Consider the following 21,637-nt stretch of genomic DNA (forward strand, 5'->3'; position numbering starts at 1 on the left):
CGGCTGCAACGAGACAAACTACTTAGCATCGAAGCACGATTACTTGATTTGGAGTGTGTTAGTAGAGATGCAGAAGGACAGGCTGCGCGTAGGCGCTTGCAGACGATGCAGCAGACATACACCAGCGAGCTCATCAACAAAGCTCACCTTTATTGGCTTGGCACTCATAGTTGGATTTAGCAATGGGCTGACAAATCGAGTGCACTTTTGCATCGCCTATGTCAGCAGACGTTGCGCCCCCAGATGCTTCCGAGTATACGTGGCCCGGATGGGACGGCACTTATAGATCAGTCTTCCATTGCGACAGTTTTGCTTTCTACTTCGCAGACCTCTACGTCCCCGTGAGGTGTTGCCGGTGGCCATGGTGCAGAAATGTATTAACAACATTCCTCCCCGCGCTAAACGCTCCCCTGTAAACGAATTAACTCCTACCTGCTACCCATGTGAGTTCTTCCAAAAATATGACACCGAACTGTTACAACCTTATCTAGCGGCCCTAGAGGCTTCCTGGGAATGCAAACTCCTCTCGCTCGACTTGTTGAGATTGTTGTGTTCTTGAGGCCGGGTCGTCCACTGGAGCACTTCTCGTTCTATCGCCCGATTTCTTTACTCAACATGGAGGCTAAGCTACTGGCTTAAGTGATTGCCTATCGTTTAGTCCCATACATTACGGAGCCGATCCATCCCGTCCAGGCAGGATTTATGCCACACTGTGCCACGCGACACAACATTAGGCGTGCCCATAATGCCATCACCACGGTTGACAAGCTTGGTACTCCAGCCGCAATCCTGTTGGCAGAAAAAGGCATTCGATTCCTTTAGCTGGACATTTCTCTTTGCCCTACTAAATCGCTTCAACATCGGCCCCCGGCTGCTTTGGTATATTCGCTTGCTCTACACAGATATAACTGCCTCAGTCCGTGTGACAGACTTGGTTTCTGGTAGCTTCTCTGTTAGGCGGGGAACGTGTCAGGGATGCCTGCTCTCTCCTTATCTCTTTGCCCTAGCTATGGAACCGCTGTCAGCTTGGATACGGATAGATGCACAGATGCGTGGCTTTGAGTGGGCTCCAGGTATCTCCGATTGCATTGCGCTATATTGGGATGATGTCCTTTTCTTTCTCAGGGATATGGATCAGACCGGTCCGCACCTTCTCTGCATTATGCAGTTTTTGGTGAACGCTCTGGCCTCTATATGAACCGGGGCAAGTCCTTTCTATGGCTGCTGCAGGGTGGGGAGCGACTGGGTGAATGGTCACGGGAGGTGGTGGTGGCCCTGATCGTTTTAAATATCTGGGAGTCTATCTCTCTTCATCACCGACCATTGGCGTGAAATAAGAACCTCGCCCACCTATGGGCCCAAGTGGGAGATCAGACACGAGTATGGTCACACCTGCCGCTGACCTTGTTTGGTAGGTCCACCATTTTTAAAATGATATCCCTCCCCCATCTCCTATACCAGCTACAAAATCTCCCCTATCCAATAAAACCTACATGGTTCCACCAATTGAATGAGATTCTAGCCTGCTTTCTCTGGGGGGAGAGGGGGGTCGGTGCAGCACAGGTAGCTCGGAGGACCTCCTTTCAGTCCATCTACACTGGCAGAGTGGCCACCCCAGATATTCAAGCATACTATATGGCCTCCCATTTGCTCGTTCTCAATGATTGGTGGTATGGCGACCATCAGGACCCGGCTTACGCGGTTGAACAGAGGCTGTTGGGAGATAATGCCCTCCATGGTCCTCTATTCAGCAATATTACTTTGTGAATTACCACCTGCCACATCCACGATTTTCCGGATCTGTAAGACGGCGCTCCGCCAGATGGGCTGGTGGAGTAAGCTTACCAGGGAGACACCATCGTGGAATAATGGTCAATTATTACAGCTAGCGCACCTGTCCGGATTCCAGGGCTGGGATGCCATTGGGATCGATACAGTGGGGGCAGTAGTACGTGGATGCACCCTTAAGTCCTTCTCTGATCTACAAACAGAACACCACATGCCCTGCATACAAATTTATCACTATCTCCAACTCAGGCTTGCCTTTACCCCATATTCGTCCCACTTGACGGAAATCCCCGAATTTAACCCCATCGAAGCAAAGGTTTTTATGGGTGACCTGGGAGATCACAAGAATATTAAGATCTACCGTACACTTATTAATAACACCCCCACCATGATGTCTAAAACTAGAGCGACATGGCAAACCGATCTGGTCCCCTGGAGGAGGATGACTGGGTGGAGGCTCTGGAGTCCCCATGCAGCACAGCTATTTCCGCTCGCCTGCGCCTCATTCAGTTCAAATACCTGCATAGAGCCTATTACACCAGGCATAGTGGTCATATCCGGACTCATCGCATGCCCACACTGTCTGCGCTGCAAATCCCAAGAGGGCACATTTCTGTGTGGTCATGTTCTGTATTATCTAAGTTTTGGAAGGGGGTGTTCAAATGCACATCAGGGGTCTTGGGGTAGTCCATCACCCTCTCACCGAGACTTGCTCTACTACATATTACAGAAGATATAGGTGGGAATAGATACAAGCGACACCTCTTATTCTTGGGTCTTACAGGATATTGCCCGGGTCTGGAAAGAAAATCCCCACCGTCGCTTGGAGTATGGAAGAAAAGTCTAGATTGTTCCATGAGCTTGGAACTCCCAGTCTTTGAGGCGAGGGTCTGCCCCGTAAACATTACAAAATCTGGAAACGGTGGGCCGACTATAGAGGCCTGTATCCCGAGCCTCCTCCCCCACCCCCGTCCGATGCTGAAGAACCATTACTATGATACTCACTGTTTGGCATCTATGTAGAATGTACACTCTTCTTGGATGTAGATGACAGGACCATCTTTTCTCTATTTGAAGCTATTCTGTTTCCTAAAAAGCAGACAATGTGGCACAAATGTTCTTTTAACCATTTTTCTTTTCCTCTCCCGCTTTCCTTTTCTTCGTTTTTTTTCTTTTCTCCTGCTCCTCTTTTTTTGTGGTTATCTTTTTTGTGATATATTCGGTTCGGAATTAATTTGCTACTATTCCTCATAATGATTCTCCGTTTACTGCTTATTATTGCTGTATGTACAGGGTGCTCTTTCACACTTCAGTGCTGTATTGGATGACAACAATAAAATATGTTGTGAAAAAAAAATTACTAACCTGATCAAATTGCTTCTGGCGCCTAAACATATATAAAGATACATTTTTTTAATGAATTGGTGTGGATCTCCTTATTGAGTCGTGTGTCTCAATTATTGACCACTGTGTGTATTTTCAGATGTCTTGTACTCCTCTATAAGTCTAAGGCTGCTCTACCACACTACCCCCTAGAAGAGCACCTTAGGATTGCTAGAGCATGCCCCTGTCCACTTATAAGGGAACCCCTGGACTCTTTACATGATATATCCCATTTTGAGATATATATAAAGAGTCAGCTTCAAGCATGAAGATTCAAATCACTTCTAACCCATGAATACAAAAGGAGTAAATATACCAGTTAAACTTTCCTCCCACCCAGCTATCCCCACTGCAAAGAAATTCAGATGTTGCAAGCAGCTTAAGGGTAGCCCAAGTTCTCTGACAGTAATCTGTGGTACAGCAATTTGAGCTCCCAATTCTGAAATTATGGTTCCAGCTCCATACCTTTAATTTCTCAATTTCCTTCTTGAGAGAGTCTGCCGTCAATCCTCCGCTGGCTCCATTAAGGTGAACAAATTCCTAAAAAGAGTTAACTTTTATCAACAATAGCCATTTTCTTCAAGATATGCCAATTACTTGTAAAAAGTAATACATAATTACAAGACATAATTTTCAGATGTCTTCAGAAAAGCAGGTTTGGTTCCACTCATATGGATGCAAACCAGATTCACAAACTGTTATAGCTGAGGCTCAACAAGGGTCCAGGCTTCTACCGAGGCAAGAGGGACACAAATGTACACAAACACAATCAGCTTACAATTGGCAATAACACAAGGAGTGGCAAAGTGCAAGAGCTTACATTTACACTTGTTGTGAGACAGTGACACTCTACAAACTATAAAATAAATGAATAGGGGCATTTTACCACCATATAGCTGGAAACATAAATCCAGAGGAAAAAACATTGCTGCATTTAACTTATATTTAAAAAGGTTTGCTTCCAATAGGGCTAAATATTGATCAAGAATATCTTAAGAGAGTTGGGTGAGTTAGAACCATGGGAATGATATGCAATTAGTACTCAAATCATTGCAGGGTGAGAAGTGAACTGCGCACACACTGAATGAGGTATCTGCCCATTGCAAAAATGCACACACAATACCTGTGAAGTAATGGTACACCTAGGGATATTTCTTGCTAGTTAGAAGCTAGTCAGTAGTTATTAGAGGGATATTGTGTATTGTGAACATCCACAATACCAAATATGAGTGTGTTCTGTGGGTCAGCTGTCTCGGCTAATGTGGGTTTGTGTTCTAACTACCTTCTGTACAAATGACTGACTCCTGTGGAGAATGCACCTAAAGAGGAATATTGCAAATTATGTAACAACCACAAGCCAGGATTTTTGTGCTCGGTCTACGCTTAATGTTCATGTTTCCCAGTTAGATCATCACTGCCCCCAAAGCATGTGGCAATGCTCCTTGTCCAAGTGTGTGTGCATGTGTAAATGTGTCCTTGTCCTAATATCTGTGTCAGTTCCCAAATGCACAAGACTATATGTTAGTGTCTCTCTGGTAAAGGGTGTCAGTTAGTTTTTCTCTATCCCAATGTCCATGTGTGTCTCTCCCTGCTAATGTCTGAGAGTATCCCTACACCAGTGTTTGTAGCTTTACATCCAAGACTTGCTATCTGCTAGTCACAGTGTGAAGTAAAAAGCAGTAATCCAGAACAGACACTGCCTCATCAGCATCAAATCGTTCACATTTTTACAAAATCCCTCACTGCTAGTGAAGCCTGAGATCCACAATAACTACAAAAGATTCTTTCTTGGACTGGGCCAAAACATGAACAATAACATGACCTAATAGATGCCAACAACCACGCTTCCTGGAGCACTGCATTATCTGTTCAATAGCGCTTGGCATCACCCAGTCTTGATTCGACCCCAAAGACAAACTACAACCACAGTCCAGCTCTCTAGATGAAAACTTGAATTCAAACCTGTGACGTCTATATGGGCAGGGTTAATCTGTATTTAGCCATCTTAATGAAAACTGCATGATGGAGATGGTCATTTTTCGGTAATCCAAGCTTTCAACAATGGGTACCTTATTGGAATATATCAACAATTTAATATATTTGCTGATGTGCACGCCCTCATACATATTATCATAGATATAATTTTCACTCCTGCTTTCGTTGACTAAAGAGAACATGCCATTCGGAGGCCATATTTGTTATTTCTGTTTAAAAAGCTAATAGGTTTCATTCACTCCTCCAAATCCCTCTTTACCAAATATAGTTTTGGGGAGAGGGGGGGGGACATACCTGAAACGGAAAACACCCTACAAGGCCTTTCAACACGCTGGTCCCTAGTTCTCTTTCCACCTGGGCACGATAAAGGGAGCACTCGCATTCCACTCGCCCATATAGGAATGGAGGGTGGAGTCTTTCCTTTTATACAAGGGGCAGGGACACATCCAGCAACCAGAACTCAAGAAAGGTGCCATCCACCTATCACAGCCCTAACATGGAGAAGGAGGCGTGGTTTGGAATTTCTGAACACCTATCTAGGCTTCTCTCACCTCGGTCTCCCTCTCCCTCTCTCTCTCACTCACATTGGTCATACTGGGAACGGGAGTTAAGCCTTGTAAGCTCCTGTTTTCTGCTACAGGTAAGCCATGTAAAGGGTTTGAAAGAGGGGAGGACCCTAAAATACTAAGTTAGGGGTCATGCTGAGAACTGGGGTTATGCCTTGATGCCTCCTGCTTTTCTCTTTGCAGCGCCATAAAAGGGACTGCCTTTAGAGGCTGCTGGTTATTAAAAGTTTTAGGAAGAAGATGATTGCCATTTCCCTACCAGACCAAATGTGCCTACATTTGATTTCTACATGTGGAAAAGACTGGGAGAAAGAATGTAATTATTCACAAAGAAAGCCTACTAGACAAAAGGGACACACCTTATTAATAAATAATTGTTCCACACATTATGTTTTCTTGCACCCCTCCCTTACAACAGAACAGAAGGGACTAGGAATGAACTGTGAAGTTGGCAACGGAAAATATATTGTTAAGTGTATTTGGTTGACAAAGAAGTAAATATTGACTAAAGCCGCATTATCTCATTATCTGGGTTGTGGCCTTGATCCTACAGCCGTAGCTATCTTTTTTCCTTTCACAAAATCTTTCTGAAGCAGATAACTGTATGTATGTATTTGGTATTTATTAAGCGCATATATCACCCGTAGGTCTCATAGCGCTAACTAATACTCAGACGCGTAAAGCCAACAAAACGACACAACTGGAGCAACTGTGCTAGAATAGCCAGGTTTTGAGGAATACAAACGGAGGGGTAGAGGCAGTTTGTTCCAGGTTTCGGAAGCTATTTTGGAAAAGGATCTGCCACCATTTCTGATAGTGCGGACCTTGGGCACTGATAGGAGGCGTTTGCTCGTGGACCTAAGGGTTCTTACAGGTCGGTGTAATGTTAGTTATTTGGCTAGGTATTGGGGTTCTTTGTTATTGAGGGTCTTATGTACCAGACAGCAGAGTTTGAAAAGTATCTTCTTTTTGACTGGGAGCCAGTGTATGGTCCTTAGACTGAGGGTGATCGCAATGGCAGGTTTAAGACCAGTCTGGCCGCCGTGTTCTGCATGACCTGGAGTTTAGAAAGATGCTCTTCGTTAACGGAGGCAAGAAGTGAGTTTCCATAGTCCAGGCGACTAATAATTAGTCCCTGTACCTGGGGCACGCGGGAGGAAAGTGGAATCCACTTAAATATTTTCCTACGACTGCGCATGAGACCGTAGCTGGTGCGGACCAGGTTGTTAATGTGGTCTGACATGGAAAGTTTGGAATCTAATATTACAGCGAGATTGTGAACAGCTGTCTTGGGCAGAGGGCAGGGTCCCAGGGGGGAGGGCCACCAGTCGTTGGTCCATAGTTTAGATGCGACCGTAAAGAGCAAAATCTCTGTTTTGCTGGCATTGAGAAGCAGATGTTTGTTAGTCATTCAGTCGTTTATGGCTGTCATGCAGTGTTTGAAATGTTTTTTGGTATCGGGTACGTTCGGTTCCAAGGTGATTAAAAGCTGCATGTCATCAGGGTATGACACTGTTTGGAAACCAAAAGCTTTGATAAGCTTGGCTAGTGGGGACACGTACAGGTTAAAAAGCGTTGGGCTCAAGATGGAACCTTGTGGGACAACCTTGTCGATTGGCTGGCTTTTAGAGGAAAAGTCTCCTATTTGGACCTTGGAGGAGCGGTCCGTCAGATAGCTCTTGAGCCAGTTCAGTGCGGTGCCCTCGACACCAGATTCGCATAGGCGGTCCAGAAGGATGCCATGCAAGATGGTGTTGAAGGCCGCCGACAAGTCAAGTAGGACAAGTATGGCCGATTGTCTTGCATCCAGGGAGAGTCTGATGTTATCGACAATCTCTAGTAGGGCCGCTTTGGTGCTGTGAAATGCCTGGAATCCTGACTGGGACGTATCCAGCAGTTTGTTTACCAGGTGCTAAGTAAGTTGATCATTTACCAGAGACTCCAGGATTTAGCCGAATATGGGTAGAGGATTGGTTGGTAGTTTGCTAGCTGTTTGGGGTCCGCTGTTGTTTTTTTCAGGATGGGTCTGATGATGGCCTCTTTCCAGAGATTGGGTTCCGTGGATTGCGACAGTGAGTGGTTAAATAATGTGGACTGTTTGGAGAGGAGGACATGGCTGATTTTGGTTAGGACTTGGGCGGAGGCGGGGTCGGTCGGTGTTCCTGATTTAGTCTGGTTAAGTGTGGACAGTACTTCCTCTTCGGAGACTGCGCGGAAATCAGTGAGGGGGACTAGGTGTTGAAGTAGGGAGCCCGTGTGGCTCACTATCAGTATTGTGTTGGTCGGTTGAGGGAAGAGCTTATGGATGTCATTGATCTTTTTTACAAAGAAGGTGGGGGAGGGAGTACACCCACTACTGGGACGCGATGTGCAGTGGTTCGCAGTTCGCAATGGTCCTTCACAATTTTGTATAGTTCGCTCTGCGAATTAGCTGCTTGGGTGATTCTGTTTCCTAAATATTCTTTTTGGGCTGAGGCTATATGGTTCATATAGAGCCGATGCGTTGTTTTGTAGAGCTATTTGTCGTTACTATCTTTAGTATGCCTCCATTTACGTCCTGCCTTCCTGACAGCGAGTTTATCAATTTTAAGTTTAGGGGAGAACCAGGGAGAGAGTTTATTGGGGCATTTGGTTTGTTTCTCGGAGCGATGAAATCTAAAGTGGTGCAAATAGAGTGATCAAGACCTCTGGCGGCTTTATTAGGATTGGCCAGTTCAGACGGGGAGATGGGGGTGAAATTTGCAGCAAAGGACTCTATATTGATCTTGTTCCAGGGTCTACTTAATTTGGTTTTATTCGTGGAGAGAGGTACGGTTGATGTACCCTGCAAGCGGAACCTTATCACATAATGTTCCGACCACAGGACAGGGAATGGTTGGTCAGTTTCTAATAGGGGAGAATTGTTGAAAAGTAGGTCTGTCCAGCCGAATGGGGCCCACCACCAGTTGTTTGAGTCCTAAAGTATTTAGACTGGAGATAAGATCACTTGAGTGAGGGTCAAATAGAAGCTCTGCATGATAGTTAAAGTCCCCTAGTAGGAGGAAGTTGTCTGCGGCCAGGACATGAGGGGCTATAGCCTCTGTTAGGTTGCTGGAGAAATGGGCTTTATTGCCGAGGAGGTCGGTAGATAAGAGCATTTCGCCAGGATTTGTAGCTGGTGCTTTCTATTGTGAAAATACAAATCTCGCACCATTTAGCCTATAAGGTCTCTATGGTATGGAATTTAATGTTAGCCCTAAACGTGATGGCAATCCCTCCCCCTTTTGTCCTTTCTGTCCAATCTGGTCAGTTGATACTCCTGTGGGATGGCTATGGCGATATCGGGTTGCAAGGTTCCGTGTAGCCATGTCTCTGAGATGAACATGAAATCGGGTTTCTCTGAGTCCAGTAGGGACCAGATTTCTAAGGCATGCTTTAGGAGGAACAGGCGTTGCAGTATAGTCCTGTCAAATGTTTGTGGCTAGATGCTATCGAGTTAATTTGAGTGGGTTTGGTAACACCACTGGCTAACGAGGGTTTTCTGCTGAGGGGAGGTTTTATGAAGGGGGTGACACCACTGGTCAGTGGGAGGAAGTTGACTACCTTGCCATGTTTGTTGAGTGAGTGAAGCTCCTGACTTGTGTACTGTAGAATAGCCATGAGGAGGGGAGATGTCCACGGACGGGCAGGATGGCTGGTGGCTGGCACAATATCAGAAACATCTTGAGATGTCTACTATCTTTTTCTGTCATTTATCTGAAGGGGTGGAGCGTAGTTATCACTTTCTTGGACACACGAGAGTCCGTTTGGGCTATTTGACAAGTGCCCTTCCTGTGCTGATAGAAATACTTGGAATGATGGCAACACAGTTTGAGAGGGGTGTAGCCTCCCGAGTCAAATTTGAATGTGGATTGAAATATAAGTGAGGAGACTGCACAACATAGGTTGAATGGTTAACCTAGGTGCAGCGAATAAAGAACTAGAAAGAACCATCTGCTGACGGCCCCATACTATTCCTGCTATTGCTAAACCACAAGCATCTGGTGGTGAGAGCCGGCCATTTTTAGCTTTTATTGAACAGAGGCTAGTCCTAACCCAATTATGTTCCTTGGACAGGCCACTTTTTGACTTGGTCACTTTTCATGTGGAAGCACAATAGTACAAGGAATGGTACAAGGAATTTGGTTGGTGGATTGACTACTAACTTCTTTCGTTTGATTTTGGAAGGCTGGTGTATCCGGCCCCAACACTAGGCGGCGATCTATGCTAAGATATGAATGTCAGCAGCCCACATGCCTCGAACATGTAGTTAGTGGAGCAACTGCCAAATCATTTCCTTAGATTTTGATAGGCTTCTCTTTAGTTGCTTTTCTAGTCATCACTCTCATCCAATAACTTTACAAGAGTTCAAATTCCCTTCTTGCTAGAGTCTGATGAGTCAGAAGCACATGGTACTAGTTTTTGAAGTGCATCAACAAGGTAACACATTAGGGAATTGATGCCATTTTACTAGTAGATTCTCTAAGCATACCTGGTCTAAGAAGTGTTGGGTGTGGACGACTAACTGTTCAGAAAGGCCTTAGGCCTTTGCAGTGTCAGCTGTGGCCTACAGTTTTCTGGATGTGGCACAAGAAGTGAGGGCCATGGCAGATCATAAGAAGAGTGTCACTTACATACAGCTCTTTGGCAGGATGGGTCCAGTAAGCTCTGCCTGGCCAGAAGGACACAGCATTCACAACAAATTCACAAGCCCACACTACGCTAGTTTAAGCCATGTGGCAGCTTTCTGCCCGCCTAAAGCCTACTGACCCACCCATGGTTGAACCATCTGACCACAACCTCACCAGACCAACAAACCACCTTAATTAACCCCACGCCCCATACATCACTGCCTGCTGCAAATCTTTCAGACTTTCAATGAAGGTCTCTAGTTGAATTTTCAGTCTCAATGCGCTGATCTGGAGAATTAACAATGGAAGTGACTTGAAGGCTTGACCCCTTCAACAGCTTGTCAAAAGAGACCCGTACTTAGATGATTTGGTCTGTGTATTTAGACTTATATTATTTTTCTATACAGTAACGTACTGTGATATTTTAACTGCAAAATCCTTCAGCAACCAATGTCTACTTACTTCAATTTTTTTCTTATATGTCATGTTTGTTTATATAGCACACATGACTAACTAAATTGTCTCAAGGTGCCTAAGGCCATATTTGGTATATTTTTTTACTTTTATATTAAGGGCTTCCTTTTAAGCTTTACAGGGCTTCTAACATCTGAATACTGGATACTTTGCTTGTGATTTTTTAATTAAACAAAATCATTTGTTTCGGTGGATCTTATGTCCTAAGTAAAATTTGTTTTCGCTGGCACTAAGAGTATGTGCGAGTGGAGAAGCGTGGCTCAGTGGTTAGAGGCGGCAGACCCGGAAGCTGAGATCAGCCGTGGACCAGGGTTCGATTCCCCGCCTCGGCGGGTCTCGGGCTCAAAAATTCCACGGACTCGACAATTCTCGCTCCGGTGCCTACTCGACTCACGGGGTCACACTCTGCGACTCCGGGCAATAGCTTGCTTAATCTCCACTACGGCCCCTCGCGGCGGGATGCCTGGCTTTCACCTTGTGAATACCCTGCCGGGGTATCTCACAGGGGAATACCAGGACGGGTTCCCTAAGCAAGCGCCTTGAGACCCCTGGGTGATTAGTGCGCTATATAAATCGAAATACATTTACATTTACATTTATGTGCCATCAGAAGGAATTAAGAGAAAAGCCAAAGGATAACAACTAATTCTATGGTAGGACCCGGAGGCGAGGATTATTCTCTCTTCACTTTAATGTATTAATTTTACTCCAGCAGCCATTTTAACCTTGAAACAGTAACAAAAAAAACGAGATCTCCCATGAACATCTGGGAATGACATCATCACAGTCCAGCCAATAGCATTATAGTCTATCCAGTAATATGCTGTGGAGAGCAGCTACCAGATAAGTGCTCTGTGTTTCCTCTTTCAAATTCTAGGTCAAGACAGGAGGCTCCGATTATGCTTTCTCATTTCTTTAATGAAATGCTCAGCAGCCAATAAAACATTTTTTACAAAAACTACATTTCCCATGAACACTAGGGAATGACCATAGAGTCTATAGTATAAAAAGGTCCCAACATTAGTCCTTCTTCCTCTTTCTTTGCTGCTCCGCAGCCAGTTAAGTGCTTTATCTGTTTTTGCTTACTTTTGCTGTGCTTGGTGTTTATTGCTTGTATTTTGGCATTTCTCGTAACGCGCTGCGTTCGCTTTTCATTGGGGCTCTCCCGACTCCGACTTTTCATTGTGCGCTTTCGTTCGCCCGTTCGGCGTATTTGTCTCGGAGCGTGTGTTCACCTCCGTTTAATTGTCCGGGCGCCTGCTTGTTGCCTGCGGACCTTGTGGTGCGGGAGCAGGGGTTTCCGACTCGCATAGAGAGCGCGAGCGCTCTCGAGCCGGGTATTGTGTCAGGCGGCAGTCGCGCATGCGTGCTGCTTTGTTTCCGGCTCCAGTGATATTTCCTCACAGACGCCGGTTGAGAGACGAGGTCGTTTTTCAACGCCCATGCCCACGGCCTGTTCCAATTTAACCCCGTGTGACACTGGAGTCCTGTGTAGGCTTCGGTTGATACTTTGTTGCATAGGCGCTGTCTAGAGTGTATTTTACTGTGCAGGCTTTGCTCCCTCCACGCTTTATTTTCATTTAGAGCCCGGTTTGTGCCTGCTCTTTTGTAAGCCTGCTGTGGGGTTCTTACACTCCCCCTTGCATTGTGTTTTTTGACACTCTATATTCCTGTAGTCATCTTGTGGGCCCTACTTTATACCCTCGTGTATAATGGCAGAATACTATGACGCAGATGAGGATTACTATTATGGGGATAAGGATGAAGCTCTTTGGAGCATAATTTAGTAGAGGAATTGGACAAAGGAGTCCAACAGTCTGTTAATAAAGCACTGGTGCGTGCAATTAATCCTCTCAAGCGCCATTTAAATATGTATGCGCAGCAGCAAGGATGGCTGCCTGCGTCTAAGAAATCCACGAAGTCACCTGTTAATTCCCATAAATCTGATTTCCAGAGACTGGCTAAGACCTTGGCGGCTGCGCCTTCCAGAGCTTCTGCACCTCAGGATACCGATTCTGACAATGCTCATTCCTCCACTTCTTCAGACCATACTTCGCCCCCGCCTAAAAAGCGTGTCTGCAAAGAGCATTTTGTGGACGCTCCTGAACGTCCTCCTGTGCTCAATTTTGAGCCCGCGGATATCTTACATCCGAATTCATCTTCCTGGTTACCTTCGCCTGCTGTTGCCGCCTATATTCAGGCTCACATTCGACAACCCTTTGAGGCTTCTGTTCATGCTAGACTCCGTTCAGAATGCCCGAGGCCTGACCTCGCTGATCATTTGGCTGAGAAGCCGGAGGTCGACCCCATGATGGTCACCTACTTGAAGAAATATGCTAAGGACCCAAAAAAGGGCCTTGACCGGTCTTGGCGGTCTTGTCAAGACAAGATGCTGGACATGCTTGGGCCTCTAACCAAGATTCTGGACCTGGGATTCCAGGCGAAGGAGGCCTCAGCCCTTGTGGACCCGGACGAATTGATTGAGTGGGCACAAAGGGCGATCTGCCAATTGGGGAACGCCAATTGTGCTGTGTCTGCTGAACGGCGCAGGTCGATTCTTTTGAAATTGGACCCGAAATTATCCGAGTTAGCGACTTCTGAGTCTGGTCCTGAAGCACAAGGTCTCTTATTTGGACAGCCTTTCTTAAAGGAGCTTACAAAGTTTATCTCCACCTTCAGTGGCATCGACAAGGCGCAGGCATCCTTGCGCCGGGCTATGCGTCCGGTTTTTGCCGAGGCTGGACGACAACGGGGACGCTCGTTCGGCCGTGGTTCCGCTCACCAGTCCCAACGTGGTACCACCTCTCATCGAGGAGGAGCATACGATACAGGATACTCCACCAGGGCCAATTTCTATCCCTCCCGCAAGGGGAAGGGACAATATGGCAAAGGTCGTTCCGGAGGACAGCAAGGACACTACCAGGACTCCAACTCTGCAGGTGAGCCTGATTCATGCATGCGATGTGATGTTGAGGGGGTCGATTACAGTGTTTTCTCGAAAACTGGCGCATGATCTCCAGCGATGCATGGGTGCTAGAAACCGTACAGGGGTTCAAGATAGAGTTCTATCACCCTATGCATCAGACCCACCCTCCCCCTTGTTTAAGTTTTTCCCTTCAAGATCAAGTTTGCCTCTCCGAGGAAATAAACGCTCTTCTCCGGAAAGGGGCGATTATTCAAACCAGCCGTCATCTGGCAGGGTTTGCCAGCTCAGTCTTTCTGGTCAAGAAGAAAGGAGGCGGGTCTCGCCTGGTTCTCAACCTGAAAGACTTCAACGGAGGGGTAGTCTACCGGCACTTCAAGATGGAGGGCATCCATCTCTTGCGGGATCTCCTGCGCGAAGGGGACTGGATGGTCCGCCTGGATCTCAAGGACGCGTATCTATCGATACCAATCTACAGACCCCATCGTCGGTTTCTCCAGTTTCAGTGGCAGGGAGTTTGGTACGAGTATCAGGTTCTGCCGTTCGGCCTTTCGATGGCACCATGGTGCTTCACGAAACTGCTGAGACCGGTTGTGGAACATCTGCGATCTCGGGGGGTCAGGCTGATTATTTATCTGGACGATATTCTCCTTATGGCGGATTGTCCGCTCAGACTTCTGCAACATCTGGAGTGGTCCATCGGGCTTTTGCAATCTCTCGGTTTTCTGCTCAACATTCCGAAATCAGTCTTGACTCCGACTCAATCTATAGATTTTCTGGGTTTCCAGGTAGACTCGGTTGCTTGCCAACTTCTCTTGCCCGGCCAGAAGATTCGTTACATCAAGAGGGAATTGACATCTGTTATTTCCAGACAGACTGTGTCATTGAGATCGTTGGCACGTGTAGTAGGTCTGTTGGCGTCCTCCATTCAGGCGATCTTTCCAGGCCCTCTGCATTACAGAGCAATGCAACGACTGAAAATCCAACATCTCCGGAAAGGCCTCAGATATTCGGACCAGATTCCCCTTACGGAGGAAGTGAGGTGGGAGATGCAATGGTGGCTAGACCACATGGAGGCCTGGAATGGTTGAGCCCTATTCGGTGCATCGCCGGAACTAGTGATAGAATCCGATGCCAGTCGATGGGGTTGGGGAGCCCGTTGCGGGCCGGTCTCGACGGAGGGTCGTTGGTCCCCTCAGGAGTTGTCTCTCCACATAAACTGTCTGGAACTCCTGGCGGGTTCTTTTGCGATCAAGTGTTTCTCTCCCCTTCAAACCAGTTGCTGCATTCTTCTCCGGATGGACAACGTGTCCGCAGTCCGCTATGTCAACAAGCTGGGCGGGACTCGGTCCAAGGTGTTGGCGGAGATAGCCAAGGATTTTTGGCATTTTTGTCTGCAGCAGAGGATCACTGTTATTGCGGAGTATCTTCCGGGTCGCAACAATCAAATTGCGGATTGGCACTCCAGACATCTTCGGGATTTCAGCGACTGGAGGCTTCACCCTCGAGTGTTCCGCTCCATTCTTCGGCGTTGGGGCCAGTGTCACATAGATCTGTTTGCCTCTCGCCTCAACATGCAACTCCCACAGTTTAACAGTTGAAGACCGGATCCGCTAGCCCTGGCCACGGATGCTTTTCTGCAGAACAATCTGTGTCTCAGAAGTCACTGCGTGCCGGACCGTTGCAGCTCGCGTTCTCTGCTGAGAACACGCCAGCCCGTGCGGCGGCCGCCGCCTCCCACGCGCTTAATTTAAACAGCCGACAGCGTCAAACAAGATTTTAGATCCTTACACCCAACAATTGATTACGGCCGGCACCGCGTCCTTGTTCAGCGGCAACCCCGCCCTCCATCAAGGGAGTGACCCTTCCATCTCACAAATAAGTGACAACAACCCCCCAGTCCTTGTCCTGAGGAGAACCCGCTGAATGGTATTGGGTTCGAAACGCGTCGACGTTCTTACCTCCAAGATACCAAATTGCTAGGGCACGCTAGGATTCAACTAATACATATTTTGGAATTGTTCAACTGTTCCCATATTGTTCCTAGCCTAAGCACCTGATGTGGTATTTACTGTGTATCTTGTGATGGTTGTTACAAGGAGGTTTTTTTCAAACGCAACAGTCCCCTTGTTTATTCTATATCCAGGATTGGAGCCTCTGTAAAGTGATTAATTTGAGGCCTTTCCATAGTTGTCCATGTTATTTATGTATGACAATTTCATTGTTTTCACATTGTTTTGATAATTGTTTCTTAGTTCACTGAATCTGGTTTGTGTATCGTGTTTGAATGTTATGTTGTATCTTTTGATGCTAAAGAATTTCTTGCACAAAATATTTTATATAAAAAATAAGAAGTCAATCAACACAAAAGGTTGTCCTACCTAGCGATTTATTACACTAGGTCTGTGTATTGTGACGTGAATTCAATACTGCCCGGCCATTGCTTTGTTTTTTCATTTCTGCAGAAGTGGCCATCGACTCTGTGCTATGCGTTTCCCCCATTCATGATGCTCCCCAGAGTTCTGGCTTACACCAAACGGTTTCGAGCGGATCTGATTCCGATTGCTCCGCTCTGGAGGGCTCAAGCGTGGTTCCCGGTTGTCCTGGAAATGTGTTGCGAGCCACCTCTTCTTCTTCCCCAGAAGTGGAATCTTTTACTGGATGCTCTCGAAGATCCGCATCCCCTAATTCTGTCGGGCTCTCTTCGGCTGCTGGCATGGCGGATCGCTGGACGATCCCGGGCATTTCTAGCGACGCTTCCAAATTCATTAGTGAGGCATGGTCTCCCAATAATCACAAACGATATAAAGGTGCCTGGAAGCGGTGGTGTGATTGGTGTGCTCAACGGGAAGTTGATCCAGTTTCAGCGGATATCTGTTTGATCATTAACTTCTTGGCGTCCCTGGCCTCTTCAGGTCTGGCTTATAGGACAGTCAATAATTTTCGTTCCGCTATTTCTGCTGGCCACATCCAGATTGATGGCAAGCCTGCTGGTGAGCACCCCTTCATTTCCAAATTGCTTAAAGGTATTCGTCTCTCGAAGCCTCCCACTCCTAAGTATGTCTCTTTATGGGATGTTTCCATTGTCCTGCGGTTCTTGGAGGCCTGGCCTTCCAATCTGTTGTTATCCCGGAAACAATTGTCTGCTAAGTTGACCATGTTGTTGTACCTTGTTTCCTGTAAACGTGTGTCGGATGTCCGCACATTAGATCTTGCGGGTCGCAGTTTCACACCTGAGGGTGTTTCTTTTCGTATTTCTAGATGGACTAAGTCTAATACTACTTCCATTACGTATCCTTCTTTTCCCGCACATCCCAACCTTTGTGTTGTGCAGTGTCTTAAGGATTATGAGGTGAGTACTGCTTCTTTACGTTCAGACATGCAGGGTCAATTGTTAATTGCCTTACAGAAACCATTTCGCCCGGTCACTCCAGCTACTCTGGCGCGCTGGGTGCGTTGGCTTATGTCCGAGGCGGGCATTGATGTGTCTGTGTTTGGTGCACATTCTGCACGTGGAGCAATGGCTTCTAAAGCCTTTTCCATGGGTGTCACGCTTTTTGACATTATGAAGGCCGCAGATTGGTCTTCTGATTCAGTTTTCAAAACGTTTTACTACAAACCTATTGATAGTATTGCTTCTGTGGTGGTGGATCAGCTTTGAAAAAGCATAATCGTAGCCTCCTGTCCTGACATAGAATTCAAAATTTGCGAACATACGTGACAAGAATTTTCAATTCTATTAAGGACTAGGAGGCGAGGATTATCCCACCCATTGTACTTAATTTGCATTGTTATGTACTGTACTCTATTTTGATGCTATTGCAAATCTCCTATTCCTTGTTCTTTCCCCCCTGGATTACATTTGACTCTCTTACATTACTTGGATGTTACGGCTATGTGTCTTTTTCAGGTTCAGATCCGAAGTAAAGTTGGCCGACTTCCTCCAGAGTTTCATCTTTCTCCTGGTTCACGGACCCAGTGTTCTTCTACTGCCTGCTTCCGGATCCTTTGGATTTCTGCGGCGTGTTTGGAGTTGTTATTGTTGATCTACATGGTGTTGCATTTTGGACTTGAACTGTTTCCTCCACAAAGAAAGAGGAAGAAGGACTAATGTTGGGACCTTTTATACTATAGACTCTATGGTCATTCCCTAGTGTTAATGAGAAATGTAGTTTTGGTTATTTCTTTTTTTATTGGCTGCTGAGCATTTCATTAAAGAAATGAGAAAGCATAATCCTCGCCTCCTAGTCCTTAATAGAATTGAAAATTCTTGTCACGTATGTTCGCAAATTTTGAATTGTCCTTTTCTATTTGTACTGTGAATGCTGTGGGGCATCGCGCTCTGCGACCGCTCCCATTACTGTTGTCTTGCTTGTGGTAATTATAAGCACCACAGAAGCCTGTCTCCTAAGCGGTCGCTTTCAAGAGGCTCGCGTGGGGTGCGGTCTTCCGACCGGCAGGGGGCCCGCGCTGTTATTATGTGCTGCGCGCCTCTCGCTCTCCCCCCACGGCGGCCGGAACACATCAGCTTTGAAGCTGAGACAGTGTTCAGGCGGTAACTGTCATTGCGCGCGCGTCTACAGAACAAGGCGGGGTACGACTGAAATTTGGTCCACGTGACAGGGACATCCCAGGCACTTCACTACACAATATTTTAAGGGGGTAGTCCCTATTGTTTAAGCATATTCCGTGCATCATTGTCCCTTTCACTATAAATCCCTCTATTTTCACTAGGAACTTACCTTACATTAGACTACCCTCATGAAGTATGAGGAGGTTGGGGGCTATGCAGAGGAGGAAGAAGTAACTTACCTTCCTATTGATGACCAGTTTTGTGAGGTCATGGACAAATCCATCCTACTGGCGGTGACGCAGGTGGTGGCCCCACTGGAGAAGAGATTGGCGGCACTGCAAGCGCAGTGTCAGCAACCCCTCACACCGAGGGAAGATCCTCACGGGCCACTGGCCCCCCCACCTCCTACACCAGCGGTTAATCCACCATGCGCCACCCATCCGAGTTTGGAAATGCGTTAGCGCGCAGACGTCTCAGGGGTTGATTTGGACGCCTTTTCACGCCTTAAAAAGGCGTTTCTAGATGCCCAACCCATTATAGACATTCAGACACCAGGTCCCTCGAACGCAAGCCTACCTTCTCCACCACGGACAGACTTAGGGGATGGAGATGACTCTCCCAACAATTCTGACGGGGAGGGGGATGGTTCTTGACCGTGGCGCCCGGTGCCTAGTTCTCTGGGAGTGTCTAACCTCCTGACGGACACCGATCATCCCTTCCACAAGGATTTACTGACTCCTGATTACCTCCAACACCCTAGATCGGCTGGCCTACATGGCCAGCCCGCTTTGAAACCTATGGATAAAGAGGTGAGAGGCTGTCTTAAGGCAGAGTGTCTTTGTCCTCCACTGGACAGAAAGGTGGCCACGACAACAGAGATAGATCCCAAAATGGCCACCTTTCTCGTGAAGTTTGTACGCGACCCTAAAAAAGGGATCGATCGTTCTTGGCGCTCATGCCAAGATAAACTCCTGGATGTCACCGGGCCCCTAGCCAAAATAATGGATATGGCGGAAGACGCCAAAGACTCTGGCGCCCTCATATACCCGGAAATGCTCTGGAATTGGGCCCAACAGGCAATTATATTTCGGAGAAATGCAAATTGCGCAATTTCCACAGAGAGACGCATGTCGCTCCTTATCAAAATTGACCCCAAACTAGGAGAAGTCTCCACATCGGAGGTGGGGCTGATAGCCAAGGGGAACTTGTTCGGGACCCCTTTATCAAGGAATTGGGGACATTTGTCAACACTTTTAATTCCTTAAACAAGGCACTATCCTCAATCAAGAGAATTTTTACTCCCTGTGTTTTTGCGTTTGCCGGACGAGGTAGGGGGGTTCGTCTGCCCGCCCGTTCCAAACAGCCTCCAAAGGTGGAGACTCCAGACGTGGACAATGGCAGGATCCTGGGAAGTTCAGAAACTTCTACCAGATAAAATCTTATCACTGTCGTCGTGGAGGAAGAGGCGGCCAGAGAGGCAACTTCAATAATACACAAGGTGAGAGTGCAGTATTCTCTGGAGATTTCAATCGGGGGTGGTTGGCCCTTTTTCAATCGAATTGGAGAAATCTATCCTGGGATGCATGGGTAATACAGACAGCGAGAGGTTTCCACATCGAAATTTATGGGACTCCGTCCCAAACCCATCCTCCCACCCCATTGTTTTTCCCTCCCAAGCAGAAAGCGCTGGTGACTCAAAAAGTGGGCGACCTTTTACAGAAGGGAGCAATAACTTGTTCAGTGCTCCACCCCCCCAGTTTTGTCAGCAACATTTTCCTAGTGGAAAAGAGGGACTGTGGACAGAGAACGGTCACCAATCTCAAAGAGTTCAACTCTTGGTTACTTTACTGGCATTTCAAGATGGAGGGCATACACCTCCTAAGGGACCTACTCCAGATTTCCGATTGGATGGTGCGCCTAGATCGGAAGGATGCCTATTTGGCAGTACCCATCTTTCCCCCACACAGGCGATTCCTACAGTTTTACTGGGAGTCCCAAATTTTCGAATTCACCGCTCTTCTGTTTGGCTTCTCCTCAGCTCCTTGGTGCTTCACCAAGTTGATGAAACCGGATGTCGAACATCTTCGGGCTCAGGGGATGATTGTCTATCTCGACGATATCCTGCTAATGGATCAATGCCTGATTCGACTGTCCAGACATTTACAAACGGCAATAGACGTTTTGGAGTCCTTAGGCTTTGTGATCAACGAGAGCAAATCTGCTCTAATTCCATCCCAATCAATGGAGTTCCTGGGCTTCGTAGTGAACGCAACAGAAGCAACTCTCAGCCTTCCAACGAGGAAACTCTCCAAAATTCAACCCAAATTATGAAGGACCATGGCAAAGTCCCACATCTCACTTCGTCAATTGGCAAGGATAGTGGGACTTCCATCATCCTCTATCCAGGCGATCTTTCCGGGTCCTATCCATTACAGGAACCTACAATGACTAAAAATCGAAAATCTTCGGAAGGGTCTATCCTATTCACAGATGGTTCCTCTCGCACCCGAATCCAAAGAGGAGATGGGTTGGTGGCTGAACCACATGGAAGCCTGGAATGGCATAGCGATCTTCGGATCTCAACCCGATCTCATAATCGAGTCAGACGGCAGCGGTTCCGGATAGGGCGCACGGTGTGGGGAGTTTTCCACAGGCGGAAGATGGTCCTCTGTCGAACGTCGTGTACAAATCAACTGTTTGGAGTTGATGGCAGGATCCTTCGCGATCCACTGTTGGACCAAACAGATGGTGAAATGTTCTGTCCTCCTAAAGATGGACAACATGGCAGCGATCCGCTATGTCAATCACCTAGGAGGGACGAAATCGCAGACATTATAGGATCTGGCCCGAACCCTTTGCGAATATTGCCTGGCCAACCAAATCTCTTTGTCGGCAGAACACCTCCCGGGGAGCTCCATTCAGGTGGCTTATTGGCACTCTCCCATTGGAGAGATGTCAGCCTGGGGATACTGAATCCACAGTTCTTTCGGCATATTCAAGACAAGTGGGGTCCTTTCTCCACAGAGCTATTTGCGTCTCGACTGGACTTCCAACCCACACACTACTGCAGTTGGAGACCGGATCCACAGGCAACAGCTTTGGATGCCTTCCTACAGGATTGGTGCACAGAACAGCCGTATGCCTTTCCCGCTTCGCTATGATAACCAAGTTGACAGCGCAGGTGCGCAGACAGAAGGCGGAGGTAGTGGTGATAACACCAATCTGGAGATGTCAAGTTTGGTTTCCAGTTATGTTGAAACTTTCCTGGGATTTTCCAATCCCTCTA

At 47.0% G+C, this 21,637-nt stretch overlaps 1 protein-coding gene across 4 annotated transcripts in view; it reads right to left on the reverse strand.

Annotated features, from left to right (window-relative positions):
• IFI35 (interferon induced protein 35) overlaps positions 1–21,637 on the reverse strand; it is a 274,901-nt gene that overhangs the window by 226,667 nt on the left and 26,597 nt on the right. For all 4 annotated transcript variants that reach the window (XM_078645325.1, XM_078645324.1, XM_078645323.1 and 1 more), the window contains one exon: positions 3,637–3,711. In XM_078645325.1, the coding sequence (XP_078501451.1) occupies positions 3,637–3,711 (75 nt within the window). The remainder of the gene's footprint in view (positions 1–3,636; positions 3,712–21,637) is intronic.

The sequence above is a fragment of the Lissotriton helveticus genome, chromosome 5_1 (genome assembly GCF_964261635.1).
Source record: "Lissotriton helveticus chromosome 5_1, aLisHel1.1, whole genome shotgun sequence".
Taxonomy (NCBI): Eukaryota; Metazoa; Chordata; class Amphibia; order Caudata; family Salamandridae; genus Lissotriton; species Lissotriton helveticus.